A 25,056-nucleotide genomic window follows, 5' to 3' on the forward strand; every position below is an offset into this window, starting at 1 on the left:
TTCTTCTTTGGATCAGTTGGAATATATTTCTTGATAAATTAATAAACCATTATGAGCAGAATCCTAGTTGCAAAGCATATTCCACTTATCAAAAAATGTACTAACTAAAGCCAAGGCTGATAGTTTATAAGCTACAGCGTTCTTTGTATAAGCAATTCAGTTTGTGAATAACTTCTGCTATCTAGAAGCATTTGACTTCTTTAGTTTATTCTATAGGTGAACTGTTCCAGGCTGTTCACAGGTTTTACATATTAACAGAATTCTAGTCTTCGTCTGGCATTTATAAAAGCACTTAATTTTAAACTTGCAGAAAGCATGGTACTTAAATAAGTTATACAAAATTATAAATTTCCCTCCTTCATTACAAAAGTAAACCAAACTACATTTCTTTCCAGTGTTGTTTCTATGCATAGTTTTATATTTGACATCAGTTACAAACAATATCACATGCATACTATAAAATATGCATTTTACATATAAAGGCACACAAGATGATCTTTTAAATAAATAAAAACGTATCTGTTGACCAATAGCTTTAACACAAGACAGACATCAAATCCTCTAACACCATATGGTGAAATACTATTTTTTGCTACATTTAAAATCACAACATTCTTTCCCATATACATAAAAACTTGCAGAGAGAAGAAAGTTTTGTGTGTAAAGTAATAAAAAAAGCATTATTTTAATCTACTGATTTAAACTTTTTAATAATCATATTTTAAAATCTTTACCTATTTTATTATGCAAAGGAAATCATTTAAATCTACCAAATGAAAAAAGAAACAGAATATTGATATAAATTATTTTTATTATGTGAAAATGTCAAAATTCAGAATAAAACTGTGACATATAATAAAATAGGCATTTCATTGTTAAAAATATACCTGGATTTACAAAACATTTTAAAGTGTTTTTAAAAAGCTTAAGGAAAAAAAAACTTAATTTTTTGAGAGAGGTATATAAAACATGAATTCTATTTTATAATATATTTAATTTCAAAATAATTTATTTTTATTTAATGAAGTCAGTAGCCACATTATAGTAAACAGAGACAGAAAACAAAAATTTAAAGACACATATACTCCCAAAGTAAATATTAAAAAGATGGCAAAAGTATGAGTTTAAAATTGAGTAAATGTTACAAAAAGTTGTACAATTTTCTCTCTCAAATCCTTTTCAAAATTTACATTGTCTTTTTGTGTTGCTTTTCATCACGTGTCGTCCACCTCTCAAGTTTACAAATGTATGAATTACAGATATGAAGGCAAATTCTTTTAATTCAGTGTGGTTGATAAGTCCCATGTACAAACTCCAAGAATACATACAATGCTGACTATAGGTGACCTGATTATTGAAGTTCAGTGAGTTAAAAAATCTGAATAAAATCTGATGCTCTGAAGTAAAATTTTTAAGTAAATAATTATATTAAACAGCATAAAAGGTACTTAATGTTACTGTCAGATACTAACATGTTTACTGTGTCAGTACAAGTTACGAAAAGCACCAATCTTAACAAGGTGATACAGAAATCATTGTTACAGTATTTTCACCGGGATATAAAGTTTTGTTTTCAATTAAATGCAACATTAAGAATCTATTATTCAAAATATACATGTAGAAGACTGACTAAATGCCAAATACATAATCTTAGCCACTTTTAAGTGCAAGAGCACTACTATCATCTTAAGAAATTATTTCGGAATCATTTCTTAAGTGATCTGAGCCCACATTTTTATTCTCATTGCTTTAGTACCCAAGCTATTTTCTAGCTGTAAAACACAAGTCTCCGGGCCTGCAGTAGGTTTTTCAGTCTTTCTGCTGTTAATTTCAAGGCATGAAGAGTCAGAATCACCTAAAGAGTAACTGCAGCTTCTGACAGAATAAGGGAGTAACAGGCAGCACCTGATCCCTGAAGGTGTCTAACCTTTAAAATAGGACTTTGAGATTTTTTTTGAGGCAGAGTTTGCTGCTGTTGCCCAGGCTGGAGTGCAATGGCACAATATCAGTTCACCGCACCTCTGCCTCCCGGGTTCAAGTGATTCTCCTGCCTCAGCCTCCCAAGTGGCTGGAATTACAGGCATGCACCACCATGCCCGGCTAATTTTTGTATTGCTACTAGAGACAGAGTTTCACCGTGTTGGTCAGGCTGGTCTCGAACTCCCAACCTCAGGTGATCTGCCCGCCTCAGACTCCCTAAGTACTGGGATTACAGGCATGAGCCACCATGCCTGGCCCCGAGATATTTTAATAATATGTCACAGAATGTATTTTGATTAATTTCAAAAACATTTAGGTAAAAAAGGTATTTCCAGTCTCTCTCACTGAGTACTGTTTTCAAATCATATAATTGGTAGAATAAAGATCTGAGAATCTACTATTTGAAAAATATATTATTTTTAAATCAGGTCAAATTAGGATGTACACTTAAAGAATTACAAAACATACCTCAAGCCACATAAATATATCCTGTTTGTATAGTTCATGTCTGAAAGTAAATCCACACTGTTTTTCAGACACAATTTAAACAAGTCATCTATTAAAAAGGTATATAATCAATATCGCAGTAATTAAAATTTTTAAAGTTTAAAAAAATATAAAAAGTTTTTAAATTTTGGGTATAAATTCCCAGAACTTCCCCTTCTATGTGCATGTATCTTTTTAAAAACACTTAATATCTAGAAATACAGACTATTAAATAATAAAGAAAGTGCAGAGTCCACTGGCTCTTTTCTAATGTTTCCTTCAGAAGTATGCTCATGAGTGGGGATGTGTACACCAGTCAATACCAATCTTGCTAATTTGGTCCAAATGCTGATTTTATGTACTGGTCATTGTGCTTCCTTTCTTTTTTAACCATGAAAAACACAAAGAAGTAATTATCAAGTCAGGTCCTTGAGTATTAATTTTCTCACTAAAATCACTATGGTTATCTTGCCCCAGTTATCAGTATTCAAGATGTTTGTTTCTTCTTCTGAGAAAGAAGAATGTCCCAGTTCACCTTGCCAATATGACTTGTTTATGAGATCACGTCGTGAGCGTCACTGTTAGGTCGCTGTGGCACAGCCAGGGGAGGCAGCGGTTTCCCATAGAAATCTAAGAAAAGAAAGAAAACCAAATGCATGAAACAGTTATGGTAAATCAAGATTTTTGACACAGTTCATTATTTTTCAATCAAAATCTTTTTAAAAATAAGACATTCTAAACTTAGCAGGTGAGACTATGTGTACAGAAGATAGGAAAAAAAAAATCAGAATCCAAGAAAACTTAAATTCAAAAGACAATCACTAGAAAAAACCTAATTGTAGATTCAAAATTAATTTCTACTTAATAAAAAGCTACACCTAATGGATATATTTATTATTACTTTTGTTTCCTATTACACATTCACACTAGAAGAGAACAAATATAAAACATTCAAAATCTATGGAACTTTTAATTCAAAATTATAAACCTGGTAATTCTACTCCATATTCTAATGCAGTGGCTGCTACTTTTAGGGTTATGTGTATATCTGTTGGTTTGTCTTTTCTGAGATGGAGTTTCACTTTGTTGCTCAGCCTGAAGTGCAGAGGTGTGATCTCAGCTCACTGTATAATCTTCGCCTCTAGGGTTCAAGCGATTCTCCTGCCTCAGCCTCCAAAGTAGTTAGGATAACAGGCATGCGCCACCACACCCCGCTAATTTTGTATTTTTAGTAGAGATGGAGTTTCACCATACGGGCTGGGCTGGTCTTGAACTCCTGGCCTCAAGTGATCTACCCGCCTCAGCCTCCCAGACTGCTAGGATTACAGGCGTGAGCCACCACGAGGCATCTAGGCATTTTAGTAGAAGTATTAATTATTCCAGTGTTCTTGTAAGTTGGAATCTTTTACAATAATGCTTCAATAGAGTTCAATGATTTGAGGCAATTTTATACAAAAAAGTCTTATTTTGTCCATTATGGTAAATTTCCATTTCATGACTATTGAAAATTGGCTTAGAAACTTCATGGTATATGTAAACCTTTAATAAGTACTTTCTGGTCTATTACCTTAAAATTATTCTAGATATACAGGTGTTGTAGAAACACTTAAATGAATATATTAATAGGGGGAAATGATTTTTAAAACAACTGTCAATTGAAAGCAATTACTAAGCTGCAAGGATGTCCAGACAAATCTTAATAGCTACAATAATGAGTTCAAGGCGTGGGTTTCACAGCTAGACAGGCCTAAGTTCACATTCTAATTCTGTCACTTATTAGGTATGTAACATTCGGGTATAGGCTCCTCACACACAAAATGGGGATACTGTTGCCCTTCTCATAAAGATATTTGGGAGAACTAAAATATATAAATACCTAAAGTGCTTCGCAATGTGATAGATACATGGTATATGTAATTATAATTGCTATAATTAAAGTGATAGGAGACATTCAATTATTTTAATAAATTTAAAGTATGCTTTCTCTAATTTCTTGAATTCAAAAAATTAATATAATTTTCATAGAAACAGAATTCACTATTAAACCAGAGTAAATATGATTTTGAATAGGTTTTACTTTTAGAATTTTAAAATAAAAGAGATAAACATGTAAAAAATGTATTTTTCCATTCTAAGAAATTAGTTTATTCAGTTGATTTTGACTTTTGCTATTTCCTTTTTTCTTTCTTTCTCTCTCTTCTGTCTTTCTCTCTTTCTTTTTCACAAGATGGAGGTCTCACTAGGTCAGTATTTTGCCCAAACTGGTCTGAAACTCCTGGCCTCAAGAAGCCCTTCTGCCTCAGCCTCCCAAAGTGCTGGGATTACAGGCATGAGCCACCCCATAGATGATTTTCTACTGTTTCTTTCCCAGAAAATCAAATCATTCTATACAAAGGTTTCTTATTTCTAAAGTGTGTGCCCAACTAAAACGACAAACTTAATTGCCAACACATTTTTATAAATGGCTTTAACTTCTTTACCATGAAAATTGAGGAGCAGTAAACCACACACAAAATTTTATCTTCCTTCATAATTTTAAAATTTGAAAATATTCTTTGGTTTGTGCATTTGGCACTGTTACCAACGGGATCTTTTGATTTATTTTTCATAGTGTGTAATACATAATATATAACATATTGATAAAGCATAGACTGAGAGTATTTAAAAAATGAATACAAATTCTCTTTCTAAGTCTCTTCTCTAAATGCAACTGCCTGACCTGTTACACTGAGCAAGCTTTGTAGGCAGTAAAAGCAATTAGAAAAGTAGAATAAACTTGCCATTAATGTAAATCTCTATACTCAAAATACAAGTAGGGGACATAAAGATGGCAACAATAGACACTGGGAGCTAATAAAGGGAGGGAGGGGCCTTGAAGACCTATCAGGTACTATGCTCATTACCTGGGTGATGGAATGTACTATGCTCATTACCTGGGTGATGGAGTCATTCAGACTCCAAACCTCACATCATGCAATATACCCATGTAATAAACCTGCACATGTACTCCATGAATTTAAATAAAAGTTAAAATTATCTTTTATAAAATACTTAAAGGGGAAAAAAAAGTACAAGTCTCTGCCTTAAAAACTCCCAATATGACTAGAGCATATTAGTTTCAACTCAGTACAGTTTAAGCCAAACCAAATTGAGCCACTTTTTAATTATCTACCATAGTTCATCATATATTGTCTACTTGTCATAAACCTTTTATCAATATACTTTGAATATAAAGGCAAATAAATACGTACAAACTTAGAAAAAGAAGAGGATTCAATTATGTAATTGATACCTATCATCAGGATCTAAGATTAACATCTCATGATGAACTTTAAAACTACTAAATGTAAGCTTGTTGTACTAAAAATTTATATTTATTATATCTTTCTTTCCCAATTAAAAGCAGAGTTGACTGTACATTTTCTTAACTCCACTTTTAACACTCTCCGTAATTTTATATTTTCTCTTTCTTACCCACTCAATGCACATAAACCTAATCTTCCTGTCACTGGTATTCTCCAACTAAACAATATTCCTTCCTACCTGTCTACCTTGAAATAGTCTGTTTCTTCAGCGTACTGACTCTTCTCATTCTTTGAACACCTCTTTCTAATGCCACTTTCCCTAACTGCCCATGCACAGTACTCCTATTGGGCACGGTACTCTGCACACCACAGAACTCACTGTCATATACACCACAGTAAGCTGAAGTATATATACCACTGTCCTCTCTATGTGGTAGGGTCCTCACAAAGGCAGAATGCACATCTTATTCATCTTGTTATTGCTAATATTTTAACAAACAACAAAAGAGTTGTTTGTTAAATGAGGTCAATGACAGAAAAAATATCACATGAAAAAATTGTTTTCTTCATATGTATATGTGTGTACATATATACGCACTAACACCACTTAGTTTTCTGACAACATAGTGAACATTCACATTGACAGTGTACTCTGATGTATGCAAGTTTGCTGAGTTGTATAATAAAAAAGAAATCTACTGTAGTTAATATAAACATCATAATGTAAAGTGAGAAAACAGAGATATGAGACTCCACGGAAAATACCATTTCAGTAATTCTGATATAGTCTAAGGACAGATTTCTATTTCTTTAAAAATGTAAAAAAAAAAATCCATTAATCTTCACTAACAATTATCAAGAAATATTTCATTACCAACCTATATAGAATTCTGAGGAAAAAAAGCAAACAGCACATTTACATTTATGTACTTTCTGAATAAAAATATTTAAACTGGTTTGATATGATTTCAAATTATATGGTAATGCTTTTCTAAAGATTAAACTTCTGACGTTTTTCCTGGTTAACACCGAGCTGTCGTGAAAGGAACTGGGTGTTCTTAACGAACAAGGTTACTGAGCCACAATTATCTACAAGTCTTCTGCATTCTGGAAATATCTTACTGAAGGAACCTAGACTGAGGATCTGTAATCAGAACTTCTCCCTGTTTTATAAAGCAGTTCTCTACTTCTCCTAAATATCCTTCCTCTAGTTTTTGCATCCCAGAATTCCAATGCCATAAACTAGCTAGACTATGGCATATGTTAGTTATATTCAAAGAAAATTGTTCTTAATTCAATAAAGCTGTCAGTAACTTTCTTTCTGCTTTACTTGGTTTACTGATTTGATCTCTAATTTTATAAACTGTGTTATCTTTACTTCACTTTCATATAACGTAGCTGGTTGTATTATTAGGAATAGAGAGAAAAAAATTATGTGGCATTGAGTATATTGGGCATATACAGGAAACTACAGCCTTTAACACTTAAGTTATCATTGTAATATCTCATAGTTAAATTGTTTTAAAACCTTTTCTAACTCCTTGCATAAATGTATAAACACAAGCTATGATTCTTTTTACCTCTGTATTCTAAGGTAAACAACAAATTATATAGATGTAAAGCATACTTAATAAAAGAAATTAAATAAAATGAAAAAAAGAGAAGTATAATGAAAAAGGATGGCTGTGGATTTGACAGGCTTCCGAAACTAAAACAAAAGTTTGTTGAAGTTACAAGGTTAAAGAAAAGTGCATGTAACATGTGCAGAAAACATCTGAAAACCGATCCTTTTAGTGCATGTAACATATGCGGAAGACATCTGAAAACCGATCCTTTTGCATTACCATTATGACGTGTTTCACCAAGAGGCTCAAGTTTTGGAAGTCTAGTGACTTTAGGGGTTCCCCAGCCAACTAAAGAAAAAGAAAAACATTTAAAAAATACTGTTAAACAAGGTCTCTTTAGGTCTGTTGAGAGGACCCCTCCCTGGAAAGGAAGCATATGTAACATTCAATGTCAATTCAAATATACTGAATGACAGTAAGGAATAGCCATAAACCCATTTTAAATGGCTTCTATATTTTAAAATGTAACTATAGGCTGCTAACATCTGCTTTGAGTTTTCAATAATTCTTATTAAAAAATATAAGCACCTTCACCGCTATCAAAAACAAACTCATGCTAACATTCTAACTCTAAGCAGAGACTATTTTCTTAATAAATGGAATACTGGAAAAGAGTCTGTAAGAAATTCTTAAAAGTTAATGTTACCAAATACTTTCTAAAGCCTGGCAGCAGGGATGGAAGGGCGCTATACCACATAATTATCGAGTCATTACGTATTTACTGAGCAGCTATAGCAGGGGAGGTCCTAAGCTTAGTGCTGAAAAGTGAGTCTCAATTATTGTGGAAGTTAAGGGCCAGTGTCTTACATGCATTACTCCATTTGATCCTCATAACAACCTAAGACATGGGGACTGATGTTGAAAATATATTAGAAAAATTAATACATCTTGGTTTCAAATGTTAAGTTTCAGGATGAAAGGTCCAATTTTTCTTTTTGAGATGGAGTCTCGCCCTGTTGCCCAGGCTGGTGTGCAGTGCCATGATATGGGCTCATTGCAACTTCTGCGTCCCGGGTTCAAGCCATTCCCTGGCCTCAGCCACCTGAGTAGCTGCGATTACTGGTGCATGCCACCACGCCCAGCTAATTTTTGCATTTTTAGAAAAGATGCGGTTTCACTATGTTGGCCAGGCTGGTCTTCAACTCCTGACCTCATAATACGCCCACCTTAGCCTCCCAAAGTGCTGGAATTACAGGCATGAGCCACCATTCCCAGCCTTTTTTATCTGTAGTAGAGACAGTTTCAACATGTTGGCCAGGCTGGTCTCGAACTCCTGACCTTGTGATCTGCCCACTCCGGCTCCCAAAGTGCTGGGATTGATTACAGCAGTGAGCCACCATGTCCAGCTGGTCCAGTGTTTTAACAGCTCATATTAACCATCCATCATGAAACTTTAATTAACATCTAGGTACTAATATTTCAAACAGAACTTGAACATATTCTAGGAAATATTGGATAAAGTTTTCTTAATAGTTTTTACTTCTTTTTTCCTTTATAAACTTTTTTTATTTAAAAAGGGAATGGACATTTTTGTTAGCAAATTTTGTTCAAATTAGAGTTAAAAGATTCTTTTTTACAAATATAAATGATAATGAATATACAGAATAAAAATGGCAAGATTCCTTTTTTCTTTTCTTCTCCGCTGTTTGAAAGAATATTTCTAAATTCAGTATCAGTATCAATTTACTCACCAGGAGGAGGAGGTGGGGGTGGCGTTGGACTCTCAGGAGCACCGTCATCTATATTAAGTGGTTCTACCCGGTGGTTCCTTTTCATTCTTAGTTTCTTAGTTTTCTTTTTACCGTTAGCTACAACAATATAAACATGAAATTTTATATCTTTAGAAAAAAATGAACTTCTATAATAGAAAACAAAGTATAAAACAAGAATATTGATATTAACATAAAAACATCTTGACAATTCAACTTTGGAAATTGTTACCAACGACCAAATGTGCCGTTGCATTTACTAAGAATATATATATTTAAGTGATAGCTTATTGAATGAATGACAAATGAATATGATACAACAAAGAGCCAAACGTCTATATTTTAATTTCTGAGAGGTTTTTCAGACTACAAAAAGTCATATGAAACAAATATAATTGTGTAATTGCAAGAGTTTCTATGAAATTATTACTGTGTCACTCAGTATATTTGATTTTTCTCAGTGGGATATGTAGAATGATTCTAGGTATAGTCAAAAAATAATCCTTTGAAATGTGACATAAAGGGCCCTAAACAAATCTAAACATGTTACTTATTTAAAATAACCCCTAAAGGCTAAGCATAGTAACTTACACCTGTAATCCCAGCGCTTTGGGACGATGAAGTGGGAGGAATGCGTGAACCCAGGAGTTAGAGAACCGTCTGGGTAACATAGCAAGACCTCATCTCTGTGAAAAAAAATACATATATAGCATGGCTTTGTTTTCATGCACCTGTAGTTCCAACTATTCGTGAGGCTAAGACAGAAGGATTGCTTGAGCCCTGAAAGTCGAGGCTGCAGTGAGCATGACTGTACCACTGCCATCCAGCTTGGGTGACAGTGAGTCCTTATCTCAAAAAAAAAAAAAAAAAAAAAATCGATAAAATAATCCTAAAAGAAGGTAGGCCCAATATAATGCAAACATGTAACCAAAATCACATTAGTAGAACTAGCAGAATTGAATGTATTCTTTCTTAAAAAATTATTCACATATTTTTAACTTAAACACATATAAACACATCAGGATCTATTAATGCATAAATTGTAATAAGGTGAACTAGGATGACACAGTAGTTAACTTAACTTAGAACATCGATGTTATTGCAAAACTTTTCTTTTCCTTACTCCGTGCCTAGGGTGTTGGCTCACTGCAACCTCCACCTCCCAGGTTCAAGTGATTCTTGTGTCTCAGGCTCCAGAGTACCTGGGATTGCAGGCGTGTGCCACTATACCCTGCTAATTTTTGTATTTTTTTGTAAAGACAGGCTTTCACCATGCTGTCCAGTCTGGTTTTGAACTCCTGACCAAGTGATCTACCCTCCTCGGCTTCAAGTGCTGGGATTACAGGTGTGAGCCACCCCGCCCAGCCAACGAAACTGCAATATTTTGACTGACAGTTACAAACAGCCATGTCTGTGTGTGTGTGTGTGTGTCTGTGTGTGTGTGTGTGTGTGTGTGTGCGCTTTCTAAATTGGAATTGTTTGTAACATAAAATATATCCAATATCTGTGAAGCCTACAAAGCAATAAAAATTACAAACACACTTAAAAACAAATAATTATTCTAAACAAACTAATGTTGTTTGAAACATTTCATATAAATAAATAGATCTTTTTTACAATTAAAATGGCAAGCTTAACAAGTGGAAGAACAGATCCATAAGATGTGGAATACAACCACCATATGGTACTTAAAAGTGGGCAGTAGTTCAAGGTCATGGAAAAGCACAGGATGTGGATCGGATCATCTGGACTGGGGTCTCAGCTTACACAAACAAGACATATGATCTTAAGTAACCCAACCTCTTCAAGTCCCTGTTCTCTTCATTTATATGATGGAATGATATACCCTAGGATTGCTATGTTAAATAACGTAATGTTATGTTGAATAATGTGGCACATCCAAATGCTGTTTTAAAGTATAAAATGTTATTATTATAGTTATATGATTTACTACCTTAGATCTCCCTGTGCTATATTTTCAAATCATTTACCAAAATCATTTTGCTCTTTAACAAGTATTAAAAACTTAGAGACCGCCGGGCGAGGTGGCTCACGCCTGTAATCCCAGCACTTTGGGAGGCCGAGGCGGGTGGATCACGAGGTCAAGAGATCGAGACCATCCTGGTCAACATGGTGAAACCCCGTCTCTACTAAAAATACAAAAACTTAGCTGGGCACGGTGGCGCGTGCCTGTAATCCCAGCTACTCGGGAGGCTGAGGCAGGAGAACTGCCTGAACCCAGGAGGCGGAGGTTGTGGTGAGCTGAGATCGTGCCATTGCACTCCAGCCTGAGTAACGAGCGAAACTCCGTCTCAAAAAAAAAAAAAAAAAAAAAACCTAGAGACCACTGTAATAGGTCTACTCACTTTTGAGCTCTGCTGACAGGTATGTGGTACCAATACGACCACCGTAACTTCCCAGCTGATGAAGAGTGTAACTTTCAAATCTAGTATTTGTCAGCCAGCAAAGTACCCATGTTAGCTAATCTACATCTCAGGAATTGAAATCTTATTTTCATAAGCCCTGTGATACTATAAAAATTATTATACATAATGAAGCCATATTAATAACCAAAAATGTCAAGGAAGCAACAATTACGGGGCATCTCTCATGTGGCAGACACTGCTAGGAGTAGAGTTATTTTCTAAGTAACCCTAAAAGGCCCAGACAATATTTATTTGCATTCTAGAGATAAAGTAAGACTAAAGAATGTTATATAACTTAACATCTATCTAGTAGATAATGGGTCAGGATTCTATCCCAAGTTGTCTGATTCCAAATGCAGGCTATATCCCTATGACACCAAAAGACATGAACGTACTTTTATATAACATAGCCAGTTAGAAAAAGAAAACCAATTATGGGTTGAAGATTTTTTATGATATTAAAATAAGAGAAACATGGCTATTTCACAAGACAGTTTAAAATGTTCTGCCGATTATGTTTGCTACCTATAGCAATAGCCAGTCAATAAAGGAAATAATGCTGATGTAGCATTACGAGCCTTACAAAACAAGCAGAAAAGGCCTTAAGATGTTAAATTTACTCCAAGGACTCTTGAGAGCTATGCTGTATCCCAAATTTATGAAAATAAAATTAAAAATGAAATCTTCTGCTGAAATCCTTATAAGTTACAAAGGACCACATTTTAAGTCATCATGTTAGGAACAAACTGGCTAAATAATCAAACACCTTGGGAAAATCATGAAAAATATGGTATTTGAAGGCAGAAAAATACTATAGTACTCTTTTATAAAAGTAAGCATAATAAATGAGATGAAGTATAAGTTTTATTTACATATACATAGGATCATTACTTTAAGTAACTAGATTTATTACCTGATTCTAATGATGGCTGGTCTGTCTCATCTTCATTCTCTAACTGCTGTGTTAATGATTCCTTATAATTTTCTAGTAGTCCAAATTCATTATTTTTTTGGCCACTGTCATTAACCTGGCCTTGTGTCTCCATTTGCTCAGGCTCCATTTTCGGTTTCAGGGGGCACCCATCACTGTCTGTCTCCATTTTTTGCTTTTTTTTCTCTTTTTCAAGTTTTCTTTCATTCTAACAAAAAATAAAACACATTATCTTCACTATAATGGTTTTATCTAAGATAGTTTTAAAAGAGGAATCATATACCTTAACAGCATTCTGTAACTTCAAGGACACTGTGAGATTTCTATTTTAAAAATAATTTGATGAACACATCGTTAAAATATGCTAAATGTCAAACATTCGGTAAACTCAGAAAGTACAACGAAAGAAAACAAGTATTACCAGTAATTCTACAATCTAGAGATGACTACTTTTCATCTATATTATTTGGTATATGATCTATTTGGTCTATAATCTCTGAGAGATCATTTCCTCTGCAAACCCCACATGTACATACATACATCATGCACAGACATACATCGCCCAGAAACATGCATAAATGTACATATCCATATATACATATGTATTTGCCGTTTAAACAAAAAAGATTTCAAGTTTTTATTGAAGAACATATATTTCTTTCCATGCCAATGAATACATGAAGTGCTCAGAACAGTGCCTTATAACGAGTAAATGATGTTAGCTACAATTATTTTCATCAATTATATTATTATTTTGAATGTTTATGGCATACCGAATCTGTCAATGAAAAAAGAATTTATTTCCAATTTTTCACTATTTTAAAAAATAGAATCATCCTAATAGTTTTTTGTGTGTTTTTTTTTAACATTAAATTGCTAACAGTAGAACTGTCGAAGTCAGCAGGTAGGCAAATTTTAAAATGTCACATATAGTCACAAACTTCCCTTCAGAAAAACTGAATCAATGTACACCACAGGCAAAGGGCTGGGAGACTGATTTTTTTCTACGTCGTATTCAATACTGCATGTCATGACTGACCTTTTACATCTTTGCCATATTAATACATATATATATATTTTTTTTTTTTTTTGAGACAGAGTTTCGCTCTTGTTACCCAGGCTGGAGTGCAATGGTGCGATCTCGGCTCACCGCAACCTCCGCCTCCTGGGTTCAGGCAATTCTCCTGCCTCAGCCTCCTGAGTAGCTGGGATTACAGGCACGCGCCACTGTGCCCAGCTAATTTTTTGTATTTTTAGTAGAGACGGGGTTTCACCATGTTGACCAGGATGTCTCGATCTCTTGACCTCGTGATCCACCCGCCTCGGCCTCCCAAAGTGCTGGGATTACAGGCTTGAGCAATACATATTTTTATCTTAGTGTTGTTTTGAGTTTAAGTTAAAAGTTTTTATTGCTGGCAAAAATAAACTATTAAATAACACTTGTTGACATTTTTATTTTTTCTTTAGGAAACTGCCTTTGGCAACCCAATACCCACTTTTCTATTAGATTCTCATTATTTTCATTGTAATTTGTAAGAGTTCTTTTGTGCATCTGAGTCACTAGGACCAGGCACAGAGCCACATAAGCCTATGCATCCTATTTTTCACTAGAGTGTGTTCTATTTCTTTTTAACTTGGTAGAACAATTCCTTTAGAATTGGGTAGTATAAGATCTATTCATTTTTTCCTTTATGATTTGTGGCTTGTTTGTCCTGTTTTGAATTTTTTTTCCTCCTCCAAGGACATATAAAGATTTAACTACATTATCAATTAGTAACTTGAAGACTTTCACTTAAACATGTTTAAGTTTTCGATGCTTTTGGAATTTAACTAGGTATACAGTATTCAATAATTTTACTTTTCTCTAAATAGTTATTCTTTTCTGTCAGATTTGAAATGTTATCTTTATCTTGTACTAAAATGCTCATACATAACTATGTTTGTTATTATTTGTTCTGTTGATCCGCCTGTCTATTCTGGAAGCAATACCTTTCAATATCTTACCATTTTAATTATCTGCAGTAAAAAGCAAAGGAATGTTAGGTGCTTCTGTACCAAGAAACACACTAAAAAAGAGGTTTTGGGGGGAGGGAAGAAAATCTAGATGGTTAAAAAATACAGCTAATTTGTGTTTTTATTTCTTTACTGACCATCTTCTGGAAATTATTATAGTTTAAAAGCGTAAGTGCACTTTCCCCATGCCACTTATTAATTTAGCAACTTTCTATATATTACGTACTATGTTTTACATCAGTATTATTCATTTCTATACATTGTGGAAAATACAATGCTGAGAGAAGCACTAGACCCTTGTACATAATTTATACCCATGATACTATAAAATAATTAACCATTATTTATAAAGCAAGCCTTACTATACTATACACAGGGAATAACTAATGTTTCAAAGTAAACAGTACAACTTAACCTCTTCTCTATCAATATTTTTTTAAAAACATAAAACAAAACTTGACAAATATAATATCTGATAGAATTGAGACAAGCAGCTCATGCTATTAAGATGGCTTTACTGTAATTAGAAAAGCACATATTTAGGGTGAATGCAATGAGGTTAATGAAAGATTGAATACAATTAACCTTCAGGTATCCAAGCAACTTAAAAACTAATGTCTCATATTACCAATTACTTTGCAAAAGAAAGCAACACCAAAACCAACCAATCATCTTCTTACCTGCGGAGCTGCCTCCGTCCTCAGCAGCAGCCCCGAGGAAGTTTAAACAATCATCCACCTTTCCAGATGAGCACCTGTGTGGAAGGAGGCCGTGACAGGGGAGAGGAATGGGGAATACACAGGCAGGACCAGCAGGTCAGCCTAAGGTTTAGGAAGCACGGCCTCAGAGGAGGCACTGCTGCGGCCAGCCATGAAAGCAGAGCCAATGCAAACTCTGGACATCAGCAGAAAATGAAAACAGAGGCACCGATACACAGATGTGCACACACACAACCCCTTTACTTCTTCATAATTAAATCTATAAATTAATGTTGGTAAATTTTCTGATTTAAAATGGAAATAAATGGTATTCAGATATAGCAGAATTTATTGCTGTTTCAAACATTCTTAAGCATCCTGGAAAAACAGAAATTGTTTATGTACTCTAATGCATTCTAAGTAAGTATTACTGCAAATGGACAGTAACAGCAATACGGAAACACAGAAAATATAAGGAAGAGTAAATGTATTATTACTACATGAAATAAATGACAAAACAGATTTATCAACACAGCAACTATAATAATTGCTACAGTCAAACGTTATTTATTGTCATTGAATTCTGAATTCATATTCCCCCTTTTACACTAGATTCAAAGGTAATTTAAGAGTAAGAAAAAAAGCAATAAACCTTTAATCAGTCTCTCATCTTTAATTTCTTGTAGAAATAATCTTTCTGAAGAAACACTCCTGTTTTCCTGCCTCCTTTCCTAACTTTCCACCTTCTTTTCCAAGTTTGAACTTAAGATAGAAAAATTACATTTGCCACCATTCATACCTCGATGATTACAGATGCTATTGGCTGGAAAGGATTCATTGGTTCTGGGTCCAACTCAGCCCGACCACTGGTTCCATCGAGCTCAGCTTGCTCTTGTTGATTTTGTTTTCTATTGTTTCAGGAAAAATAATTGAAATTTCTTTTAAGAAAGTGCTGAATCATGTTTAAGAAAACTGCAGTAGGTATAAGGCTATTACATGTAGTAATTTAAACATGTAGGCATGGTTTTGAATTACTGAGAGCATTTTAAAAATTTTTATGCAGGTTAAAGGCTTTTCCCCCGCCCCCCGCCACCATGTAAAGACTAATCATTTCCATTTTTTTTTAAATGCTGATAAAAATGACATTTCCTATGACTGACTTCTTATTATCAATGGTGCAATTATTCTTCCATGTGCCAAGGGTATTACTGATCAACCTATTAATTACCCTTCAAAATCAATGCTGTCCTCTTTACTGCTGTTAACAAATAGCAATTATTCTTTTTTTGTTTTCTTTTTTTTTTTTAAGAGATAGGGTTTCACTATGATGGCCAGGATGGACTCTGTCTCTTGACCTTGTGATCCGCCCGGCTCGGCCTCCCAAAGTGCTGGGATTACAGGCGTAAGCCACCGCGCCTGGCCAACAATTATTCTTATTAACTATTTTCTTAAGGGCTATGTCTTCTCTTATAAAGTAAAACTAACAAAGCATTCCTTCTACTCATGTTTTTATTTCTGCACAAACATGTTTCTTGTTTAGTATATAAGCATAAAAGACTAGGATATCTATAGATTGATTCTATAGAAGTATATGACAGAACAGTAATATAAAATAACATATTTTATCAATTTATATCATATTTGAACAACTAGATAATAACTTGCATAATAGTGTGAGTGGTTACAAAAATAAGTTACCATATATATCATTCAGATTAAATAAGTATTTCCGTATTAGTTACCACTGGACATTTACTATCTCTGTGATTTATAGTTAAAGTTGTTCCATACATGATAGGTAATGCTATTAAGATGAGCAGCCAAAGATTAAAAAAGAATTATTGTGTATCTTTAACTGGACTGTATTATACAGCAATGTAAATGTTCCTTACCATAATATTTACTAGCTATGTTCTAGACGGAAATACGTATCCTTTCATTATGAACCTAGGATGCCAAGATACGGAGATTTGCAATTTACTACCTCTGTGACTTTGGACCTGGATCTTTGAGCCTTAGCTTTCCCACAAATGTGAATAAAAATAAACCACTTCATAGAGAGCTGCTTCAAGCATCAGATAAAGTAATATATGTGAGAACACTGTGTGAATGAACTTTCTCATAGGATAGTCATTGTTATTAATGCTACTCATTTATTAGTAAGCAACTTCAGGAATACAGTATTAATATATTACTTTCACTTGGTGTTTTATTGTCTTTCAAAACACTAGAAATGACTATCTGAACCAATTAGATTGGATTTAGTGAAGTAAAAAGGTTTATTTTTCATCATCCATCTCTGAATGTCAGTTTACTTTTAATTATGGAGTATTGGCTCAAAAGGAGAGGTCTCAGACCACAGCTGGCATGGATATTGAGAAAGAAAGAGAGGGCAAAGAGTAGTGGCAAAGCCTGCCATGACATGATCTAGAATATCATTATGGAAAAGGCAAAAACATTTAAAAAGTTATTAACATTAGATTTCTTTTGTCCAACTTGATTTTTCTTGTTGTTACTTTATCTTAGTGGAGGAAAACAAAAGAATTTTTCAGGTAAGTATGGGCATATATTTTTTATAAATATTATATATAAAAGGTATACTTACATGCATGATTGGTTGTACTGAGCTTTATATGATAAAAACACACACTAAGAAAAAACCAAAGATTCTCACAGGAACTAAAACCTTGTAACAACAGCTGCCAAAATCATTCACTTTAATCTGTCTTTTATATCAAGAGATCCCTAGATGAAAGACACACTCATATTATTGAGCACTTGGGGATAGAGAGTCACTTCTACAAATATTTCTTTTCTTTAAGTCCTATCAATGAATTAAATGAAAAATAGCAGTTATCAGAGGATTTCCTTCACAGTATAGGGAAGCACCTCATGGGATCACCAAGGGTAGCAGGTTCTTGCCCACTGGGCTACAACTATGTTAAACTACACAGAAGGCCGGATAGAAGGCAACTCAGATCAGATTTTGCTTGAGTTGAACGATTCTCTAACAGCTCACCTTCTGTCTTGGCTCAAAGTAAAAAGGTTCCTCAGTCTCGACACTATTGACATATTAGGCCTGATAATTCTTTGTTGTAGGAGCCTGTCCTGTGTGTCATAGAATGTTTAGCTGCATCCCTGGCCTCTATCCAACAGATGCCAAGTAGTACTCCAACGCCTCCCCCAGCTGTGAAAACTAAAAATGTCTCCAGGCATTGCCAAATGTTCTCTGAGAGTTAAAACTACCCTGTGCATTGAGAACCACTGCACTGAAGTACCCTTAAGAAACCAGAGATAAAAATGTCAAACTCTGGGCAACAGCGGCCTACATAAGGGGTAAGTTTAACTGCTATAACACCTCCAGAAAAACGAGGAATCGCCCACCCAAACTTGTGTAGAGAAAGACCCACAGAAATACAAAACTTACCTAGTGTCTTCCTTCATATAGAAAGAAACTGAACAGATAAAACTAATAATTCATAAAATTATTGTGTTTTTAACTCGTCAAGTGCAAAATTAACCTACTTACCTTTCTTCTCGTAACTTTCGTACTCGTTCAGCTCTTTCTCGTCTCCCTTGTTCCTCAAGAGCACGCTGTTCTGCTGTATCTTTTTGGATGCGTTCATTTAAGGCATCAAAGTCTCTTGCAATGACATGTAGCAGCCAATAAAGACCTTTTTTAATGGACTTGTCAATTTTCTTTCCATACCCCAAGATTGCTGAACATGGTTCCTAAAACAGAAATTTATTTGACTCAAAGATTAAAAGTTCTCCACACAAATCTATTCATAAATCATCAAGTATAATTAATGGCAAATCAATATTAAGCCATTTAAGTTAACGATATGAAGCATCTGCTCATTTAACTTCCAAAACATACCTTTGCAATGATTATTAACATTATTATTTTACAGATAATATCTGTATGCTATGTGAGATATTATAAAGAAGAGGGTGATAGTGCCAATTACATTAGAAGAAAAAAGTTTACTGCCATAAGAAAAATACCTCTATTTATTAAAAACGCCAGGAGGTTTTAACTCCTTATTCTAAAATCTGCAGCAGTAAACATCCGTAAGACTGACAGTCTAATGTTTTTTGAAACCAAAATAAATTATCAAATCCCCTGATGATCTTCCTTAAGACTGTATGATATCTCTCCTGATAGGATTTTTCTTTCCTTTTTTTGTTTTTCAGAGACAAGGTCTCATTCTGTTGCCCAGGCTGGAGTACAGTGGCTCGATCAGAACTCACTGCAGCCTCAACCTCCCAGGCTCAAGGGATCCTCCCACCTCAGCCCCCTAAGTAGCTGGGACTATAGGCACACACCACCACACCCAGCTAATTTTCCTATTTTTTGCAGAGCTAGGGTCTCACTATGTTGTCCAGCCTGGTCTCAAACTCCCAGGCTCAAGCAATCTGCCACCCTCAGCCTCCGAAAGTACTGGGATTACAGGCATGAGCCACCATGCCAGGCAATGTAATTTTTATGATTATTTGAGCATATGAGCAATTAATTATGAATTGCTCATATGCTTAAATTTTGTATTTATACATCTCTTTCCCATTTTACAAAGTTCATACCCTGATGTGCAGGCACAGCGCACAGATCCTATCAGCAATATCTTAAACAGAAAGCAAATGTGAAGCTTTTTGAAATCATGAAAAGACAGTTCATGGAAATAACAAGGAAATAGACAACAAATATTATGGCATTAAGTTATATCAACAGAAAAGTGAGAGTGTGATTTTATAGGTTACAAAAGTTCTTTGAAAAGATCGTTTTTTAATTGCTATCACTTTTATAAAAACCAAGTTACATTGAACTTATTTGAAAGGATAAAGAGTAAACAAAATAAAACCTTACTATCTGACACAGGCACTTGTGCTCATTGACCAATTTTTCCAGAGATAGACATTCAATAACATCAGCTTCTCCTAAAGCTCCTTCTTTATCTTGTTTATTTGCCAACCTAAAAGATAAATAAAGTACTTTTATACAGCATATATATAATTAGATGGCAACCTAAGGATATTTGGAGCACATTCTTTCAGATTTTGGGGGTCTGAGTCTCACTCTGTCACCCAGGCTGGAGTGCAGTGCTGCAATCTTGCTGACTGCAACCTCCGCCTCCCAGGTTCAAGTGATTCTCCACTTCAGCCTCCAGAGTAGCTGGGATTACAGGCACGTGCCACCACGCCTGGCTAATTTTTTATACTTTTAGTAGACACAGTTTCATCCTGTTGGCCAGGCTGCTCTTGAACTCCTGACCTCAAGTGATCTGCCAGCCTCAGCCTCTCAAAGTGCTGGGATTACAGACATGAGCCACCACGCACGGCCTGACCACATTCTTTGATTCCGAAGTTTTAAATCTACTGATTATAGAGCACACCAGTTTCTTAAAATGCTGTAGTGTCAATTTAATCGTTTTTCCTTTACTTATTATTGCTAAAATACTTTGTGAACACTGGCCTATAAAAGAAAAATCAAAGAAAGAGAAGTGTCAGGAAAACTTAACGGATCAATAGGCCAACAGAAAAACTGCAAAACAGACAAAGAAGACTGATTTCCACAGGCCACATCCATAAACCATATTCTTGTCTTCTTAAAACTCAATCTGTAACATGTTTTAAATGCCCAAATATTCATTCTAGCTTTTTAATAATCGAGCTCATCTACAAAAGTCTAAGGTGTGAATGTGTGCACATAAATGCGCAATTCACTGAAGACCCAAGGCCGCCTCTAACTTACTTGGCAAATCACTGAGAATGAAAAAAAAATTGTACACAATTAGAGACAAACTAGACATCTGCGAAATGAAAAACCAAAATAAGTTCTACAGAAAAACAGGGATTACCACAATTTAATTATATAACTTAGATTAAAAAGTTTAATAAAATACTACCTTGCTCAAATTTTGAGACTCTTTAGATGAAAAAAAACAAAAACAAAAACAAAAATTTAAGTAAACAGACTAAAAAATCTAATGACCCCCACCACCTATCTTTAAAAAATTATCCAAACTGCGTCATTCTTGCTTACCTTCCACTTTTGCATTTCCCAAGTTAGCATTACATCTACATACCTTCTGTTCTGCCTGAGTCAGATTACTTCACCCAGATACTAAAAAATCATTACCATCATACCACTACACACCTAACAAAACTGACAGTATTGAAGACAGTAGGTCTTCAGTATTTCTCAGTTTACTCAATATTCTCCACTATCATTTTACAAGTGTGATGTTTAAATTCAGATCCAAAATACATTACACATTACCTATCACTTAACTCTTTTTGAATGTATATTACCTGCCCTCCTGCCACCACCTCCAGGACTCTTTTCCTCCCATGACATTTATTTACAAAATAAGTAATTTTTCTTTAGAATTTCCCATGTCTGGGATTTGGCTAATATCTTCCTTAAAAACTTATTTAACATACTTATCCTATATCTTCTGTACCTAGTGGTAAGAAGGTGGATGAGTTTCAGATGAAATCTTTATGGCAAGCATATTTCATAGGTGGTGCTTGTATCAGCGGGGGGCATATAATATCGATTTTATATAATGTCCTATTTTGGTGGTATATAATTAGCCAGTGGATTTACATTCAGCCTGATCCAGCCAAAATCAAGTTCCTCATTAACCTTTCACTTAATGATTTTAGCAGCCACTGATGACCTTTGCTTAATTCTTTTATTTTATCGAAGTTTATGAGACAGTAACTTTTTTACTTCTATATTCCTTCTGCATTTACTAGCAGGATTCTTGCTAAAAATAAGTAGTTCACCAACCACCTGGTGACTCTTAAAATTCACAGAGAAGAGTCAAGATAAATGTTTGATCCTTTGTCCTTATTTCCTAATTTTCAAAATAATGAATTGATGGCCTAGCAACCTCCAAAGGTGATCAGGTTGATTTTGTTTTTTTCATGCCTATAAATTTAAGGGTTACAAGTGCTGTTTTGTTATGTACATATGTTGCATACTGGTGATATATTGCATAGTGCTGAGGTCTGGGCTTTCAGTGTAACCATAGACTTAATAATGTGTATTATAGACACTGATTTCTCATCTCTAACTCCCCTTCCACCCTCCCACCCTCCCACCCCACCAATCTCCAGTGTCTATTAATTCACAGTCCATGTCAATGTGGAAACATTATGTAGCTTCCACTTATAAGTGAGAACATGCTATATTTGACTGTTTCTGGATATTTCACTTTAAAAAATGACCTCCAGCCCCATCCACATTGCTGCCAAAGACATGCTTTTTTTAAATAGCTGAATAGTATTCCACTGTATGTATGTACAACACACATACACACCACCTTTTTTTTTTTTTTTTTTTGAGATGGAGTCTCACTGTGTTGCCAGGCTGGAGTGCAGTGGTACGATCTCAGCCCACTGCAACCTCTGCCTTCCAGGTTCAAGCGATTCTCCTGCCTCAGCCTCCCAAGTAGCTGGGACTACAGGTGTGCACCACCACGCCCCCCTAATTTTTGTATTTTCAGTAGAGACAGGGGTTGCACCATGTTGGCCAGGCTGGTCTTGATCTCTTGACCTCGTGATCCACCTGCCTTGGCCACTGCACCTGGTCCACATTTCCTTTAATCATCCATTGAAGGCCATTTAGGTTGACTACGTATCTTTTCTACTGTGGGTAATGCTGGGATAAACATCCAAGTGCAGGTATCATTTCTTGTATAATGATTTATCTTCCTTTAGACAGATACCCAGTAGGGAGTTTGCTAGATTAAATGGTAGTTCTTTTTTAGTTAAGAAATCTCCATACTGGTTTTCATGGCAATTGTTCCAATTTACATTCCAAGTGTATTCTCCACAGTTTTGCAAACCTCTGCTATTTTTTAACTTTTTAATAATAGCTAAAAATTCTGACTGCAAGACCTGTGAGATGGTATTTCATTGTGGTTTTAACCTGCATTTCTCTAATGATTAGGGATGTTGGGCATTTTTCAGGTTTGTTGGCCATCTGCATGTCTTCTTTTGAAAAATGACTATTCTTGTCCTTTGCATATTTTTTCATGGTTTTTGTTCTTGTTTATTTCCTTGTAAATTTTGGATATTAGTCCCCTATAGGGGATGAATAATTTGCAAATATTTTCTCCCATTCTGCAGGCTGTTTGCTCCATTGATTGCTTCTTTTGCTGTGCAGAAGTTTTTATTTTAATTAAGTCCCATTTGTCTATTTCTGGGTTTGCTGCTCGCTCTTTCGAGGTCTTAGTCATGAATTATTTGCCCAGACCAATGTCCAGGACAGTTTCACCCGTTTTCTTCTAGGATTTTTCAGGTCTTACATTTAAGCCTTTACCTTGAGTTAGGTTTTGTATATGGTGAGAAACAGGGTTCCGGTCTCATTCTTCTGCATATGGCAATCCAGTTTTCCCAGCATCGCTGCACCCATCATCTGGGTTCTCTACTCTTTTCAATTGACCTCCACATCTATTTCATACCAGTACCATGCTACTTGGGTCACTATAACCTTGTAGTATAATTTAAAGCCAGATGATATGATGCCTCCAGCTTTATTCTTTTTACTTAGTACTGCTTTGGTTATTTGGGCTTTTTGGTGCTTTTTCTTATTTTGAGAGGCATCATTATGAACTTATGTATTTAAAAATATATTTGATGTGTTTCAATTTGTTGCGGTTATAGTTCTTTTTAAGGCTCAAGGGCACCCATTTTGAGGCAGTGGAAGCCCCCTTCGGGTCAGCTCTGGGACTCTTCTGGTAACAACTCCAACAGTCTTTGATAGCTTCTTTGTGTTCTACTATGAAACAAGATTCCAGACTTGGAATCATCCATCTCCCTAAGAAGCCTTATCTTTTCAGTGGAAAATGGCATTTTAAAGACCAAAATGACCAAAATCTACGAGTTACATATATATGTATCTACAAGTTACATATATATATATATATATATATGCCATTGACTTACTACTGCTTCTAGGCCCTTTCAGTGCACAAAGCTGGGAAATATACTTTTATTCCAGAAAAAAAAATCAAATCATGCATTCATGTTGATTTTTTTCATTTTAAATCCATTATCAAGTTTTTACTTAGCTTTTTAAATCTTGTTTTTGTTTCACTCCAGTCTGGGTGACAGTGAGACCCTATCTCAAAAACTAAAAAATAAAAAAACAAAAAAAAGAAATAAAAAAATATATACATATATATGGTTCTAAATTCAAAACCATAAATACAAGGTACACTCAGAAGGAACTATGTGCCATCCCTCTGCCTTCTCCTCCCTTCTCCTTTAGGTAACCAATTTCATTCATGTTTAGTTCATCCTCCCATTATTTTCTTCTGAAAATATAAACAAGCATATAGAGAAAATGGTATTTTAAGGACCATAATTTGAGCACTATGAATATTCAATGCTACTGACTGGTTTATATATTTGTGTATATATGTAATATTTCTATCTACCCTTCCTTTCTTCTTAAAAGTTAGCATATTATATATATTCTTCTGCAGTATGCTTTTTTTCTTAACAGTAAATTTTGAAAGTACCCTGAAGCAGTACAACGAAATCTTCTTCATTATTTTCTATAATTGCAAAATGCTCCCCTTTGAATGTTCCATCATTTACTCAGCCAGTTCTATGCTGAAGGATTTTTGTGCTTCCAGTGTTTTGTTTTTACAAAGAGTGCTATAAAAAGGTATATAAAGGAGTCATTTCTTATTTGGGGTATAGATTTCAGAAAATAAAACTATTAAAACAAAGAATAAATATATATGTGATTGGCCAGGTGCGATGGCTCATGCCTGTAATCCCAGCACTTTGGGAGGCCAAGGTGGGTGGAACGCCTGAGATTAGGAGTTTGAGACCAGCCTGGTAAACATAGTGAAATCCAGTC

The 25,056-nt window shown here is 34.8% G+C and overlaps 1 protein-coding gene across 8 annotated transcripts in view; it reads right to left on the bottom strand.

The window, feature by feature from the left end:
* Positions 1-793: 793 nt before the first annotated feature.
* ARL13B (ARF like GTPase 13B) overlaps positions 794-25,056 on the bottom strand; it is an 82,309-nt gene continuing 58,046 nt past the window's right edge. For 5 of the 8 annotated variants that reach the window (XM_054249085.2, XM_054249084.2, XM_054249086.2 and 2 more), the window contains 7 exons: positions 20,041-20,146; positions 18,703-18,905; positions 15,973-16,081; positions 12,445-12,670; positions 9,088-9,204; positions 7,616-7,684; positions 794-3,096 (listed from right to left, as the gene is read on the bottom strand). In XM_054249085.2, coding sequence (XP_054105060.1) covers positions 3,020-3,096; positions 7,616-7,684; positions 9,088-9,204; positions 12,445-12,670; positions 15,973-16,081; positions 18,703-18,905; positions 20,041-20,146 — 907 coding nt within the window. In that variant the 3' untranslated portion in view covers positions 794-3,019. The remainder of the gene's footprint in view (positions 3,097-7,615; positions 7,685-9,087; positions 9,205-12,444; positions 12,671-15,972; positions 16,082-18,702; positions 18,906-20,040; positions 20,147-25,056) is intronic. The other 3 variants (XM_078358582.1, XM_054249082.2, XM_054249080.2) reach the window with 1 other exon arrangement.

This window comes from Callithrix jacchus, chromosome 21 (assembly GCF_049354715.1).
Source record: "Callithrix jacchus isolate 240 chromosome 21, calJac240_pri, whole genome shotgun sequence".
NCBI lineage: Eukaryota > Metazoa > Chordata > Mammalia > Primates > Cebidae > Callithrix > Callithrix jacchus.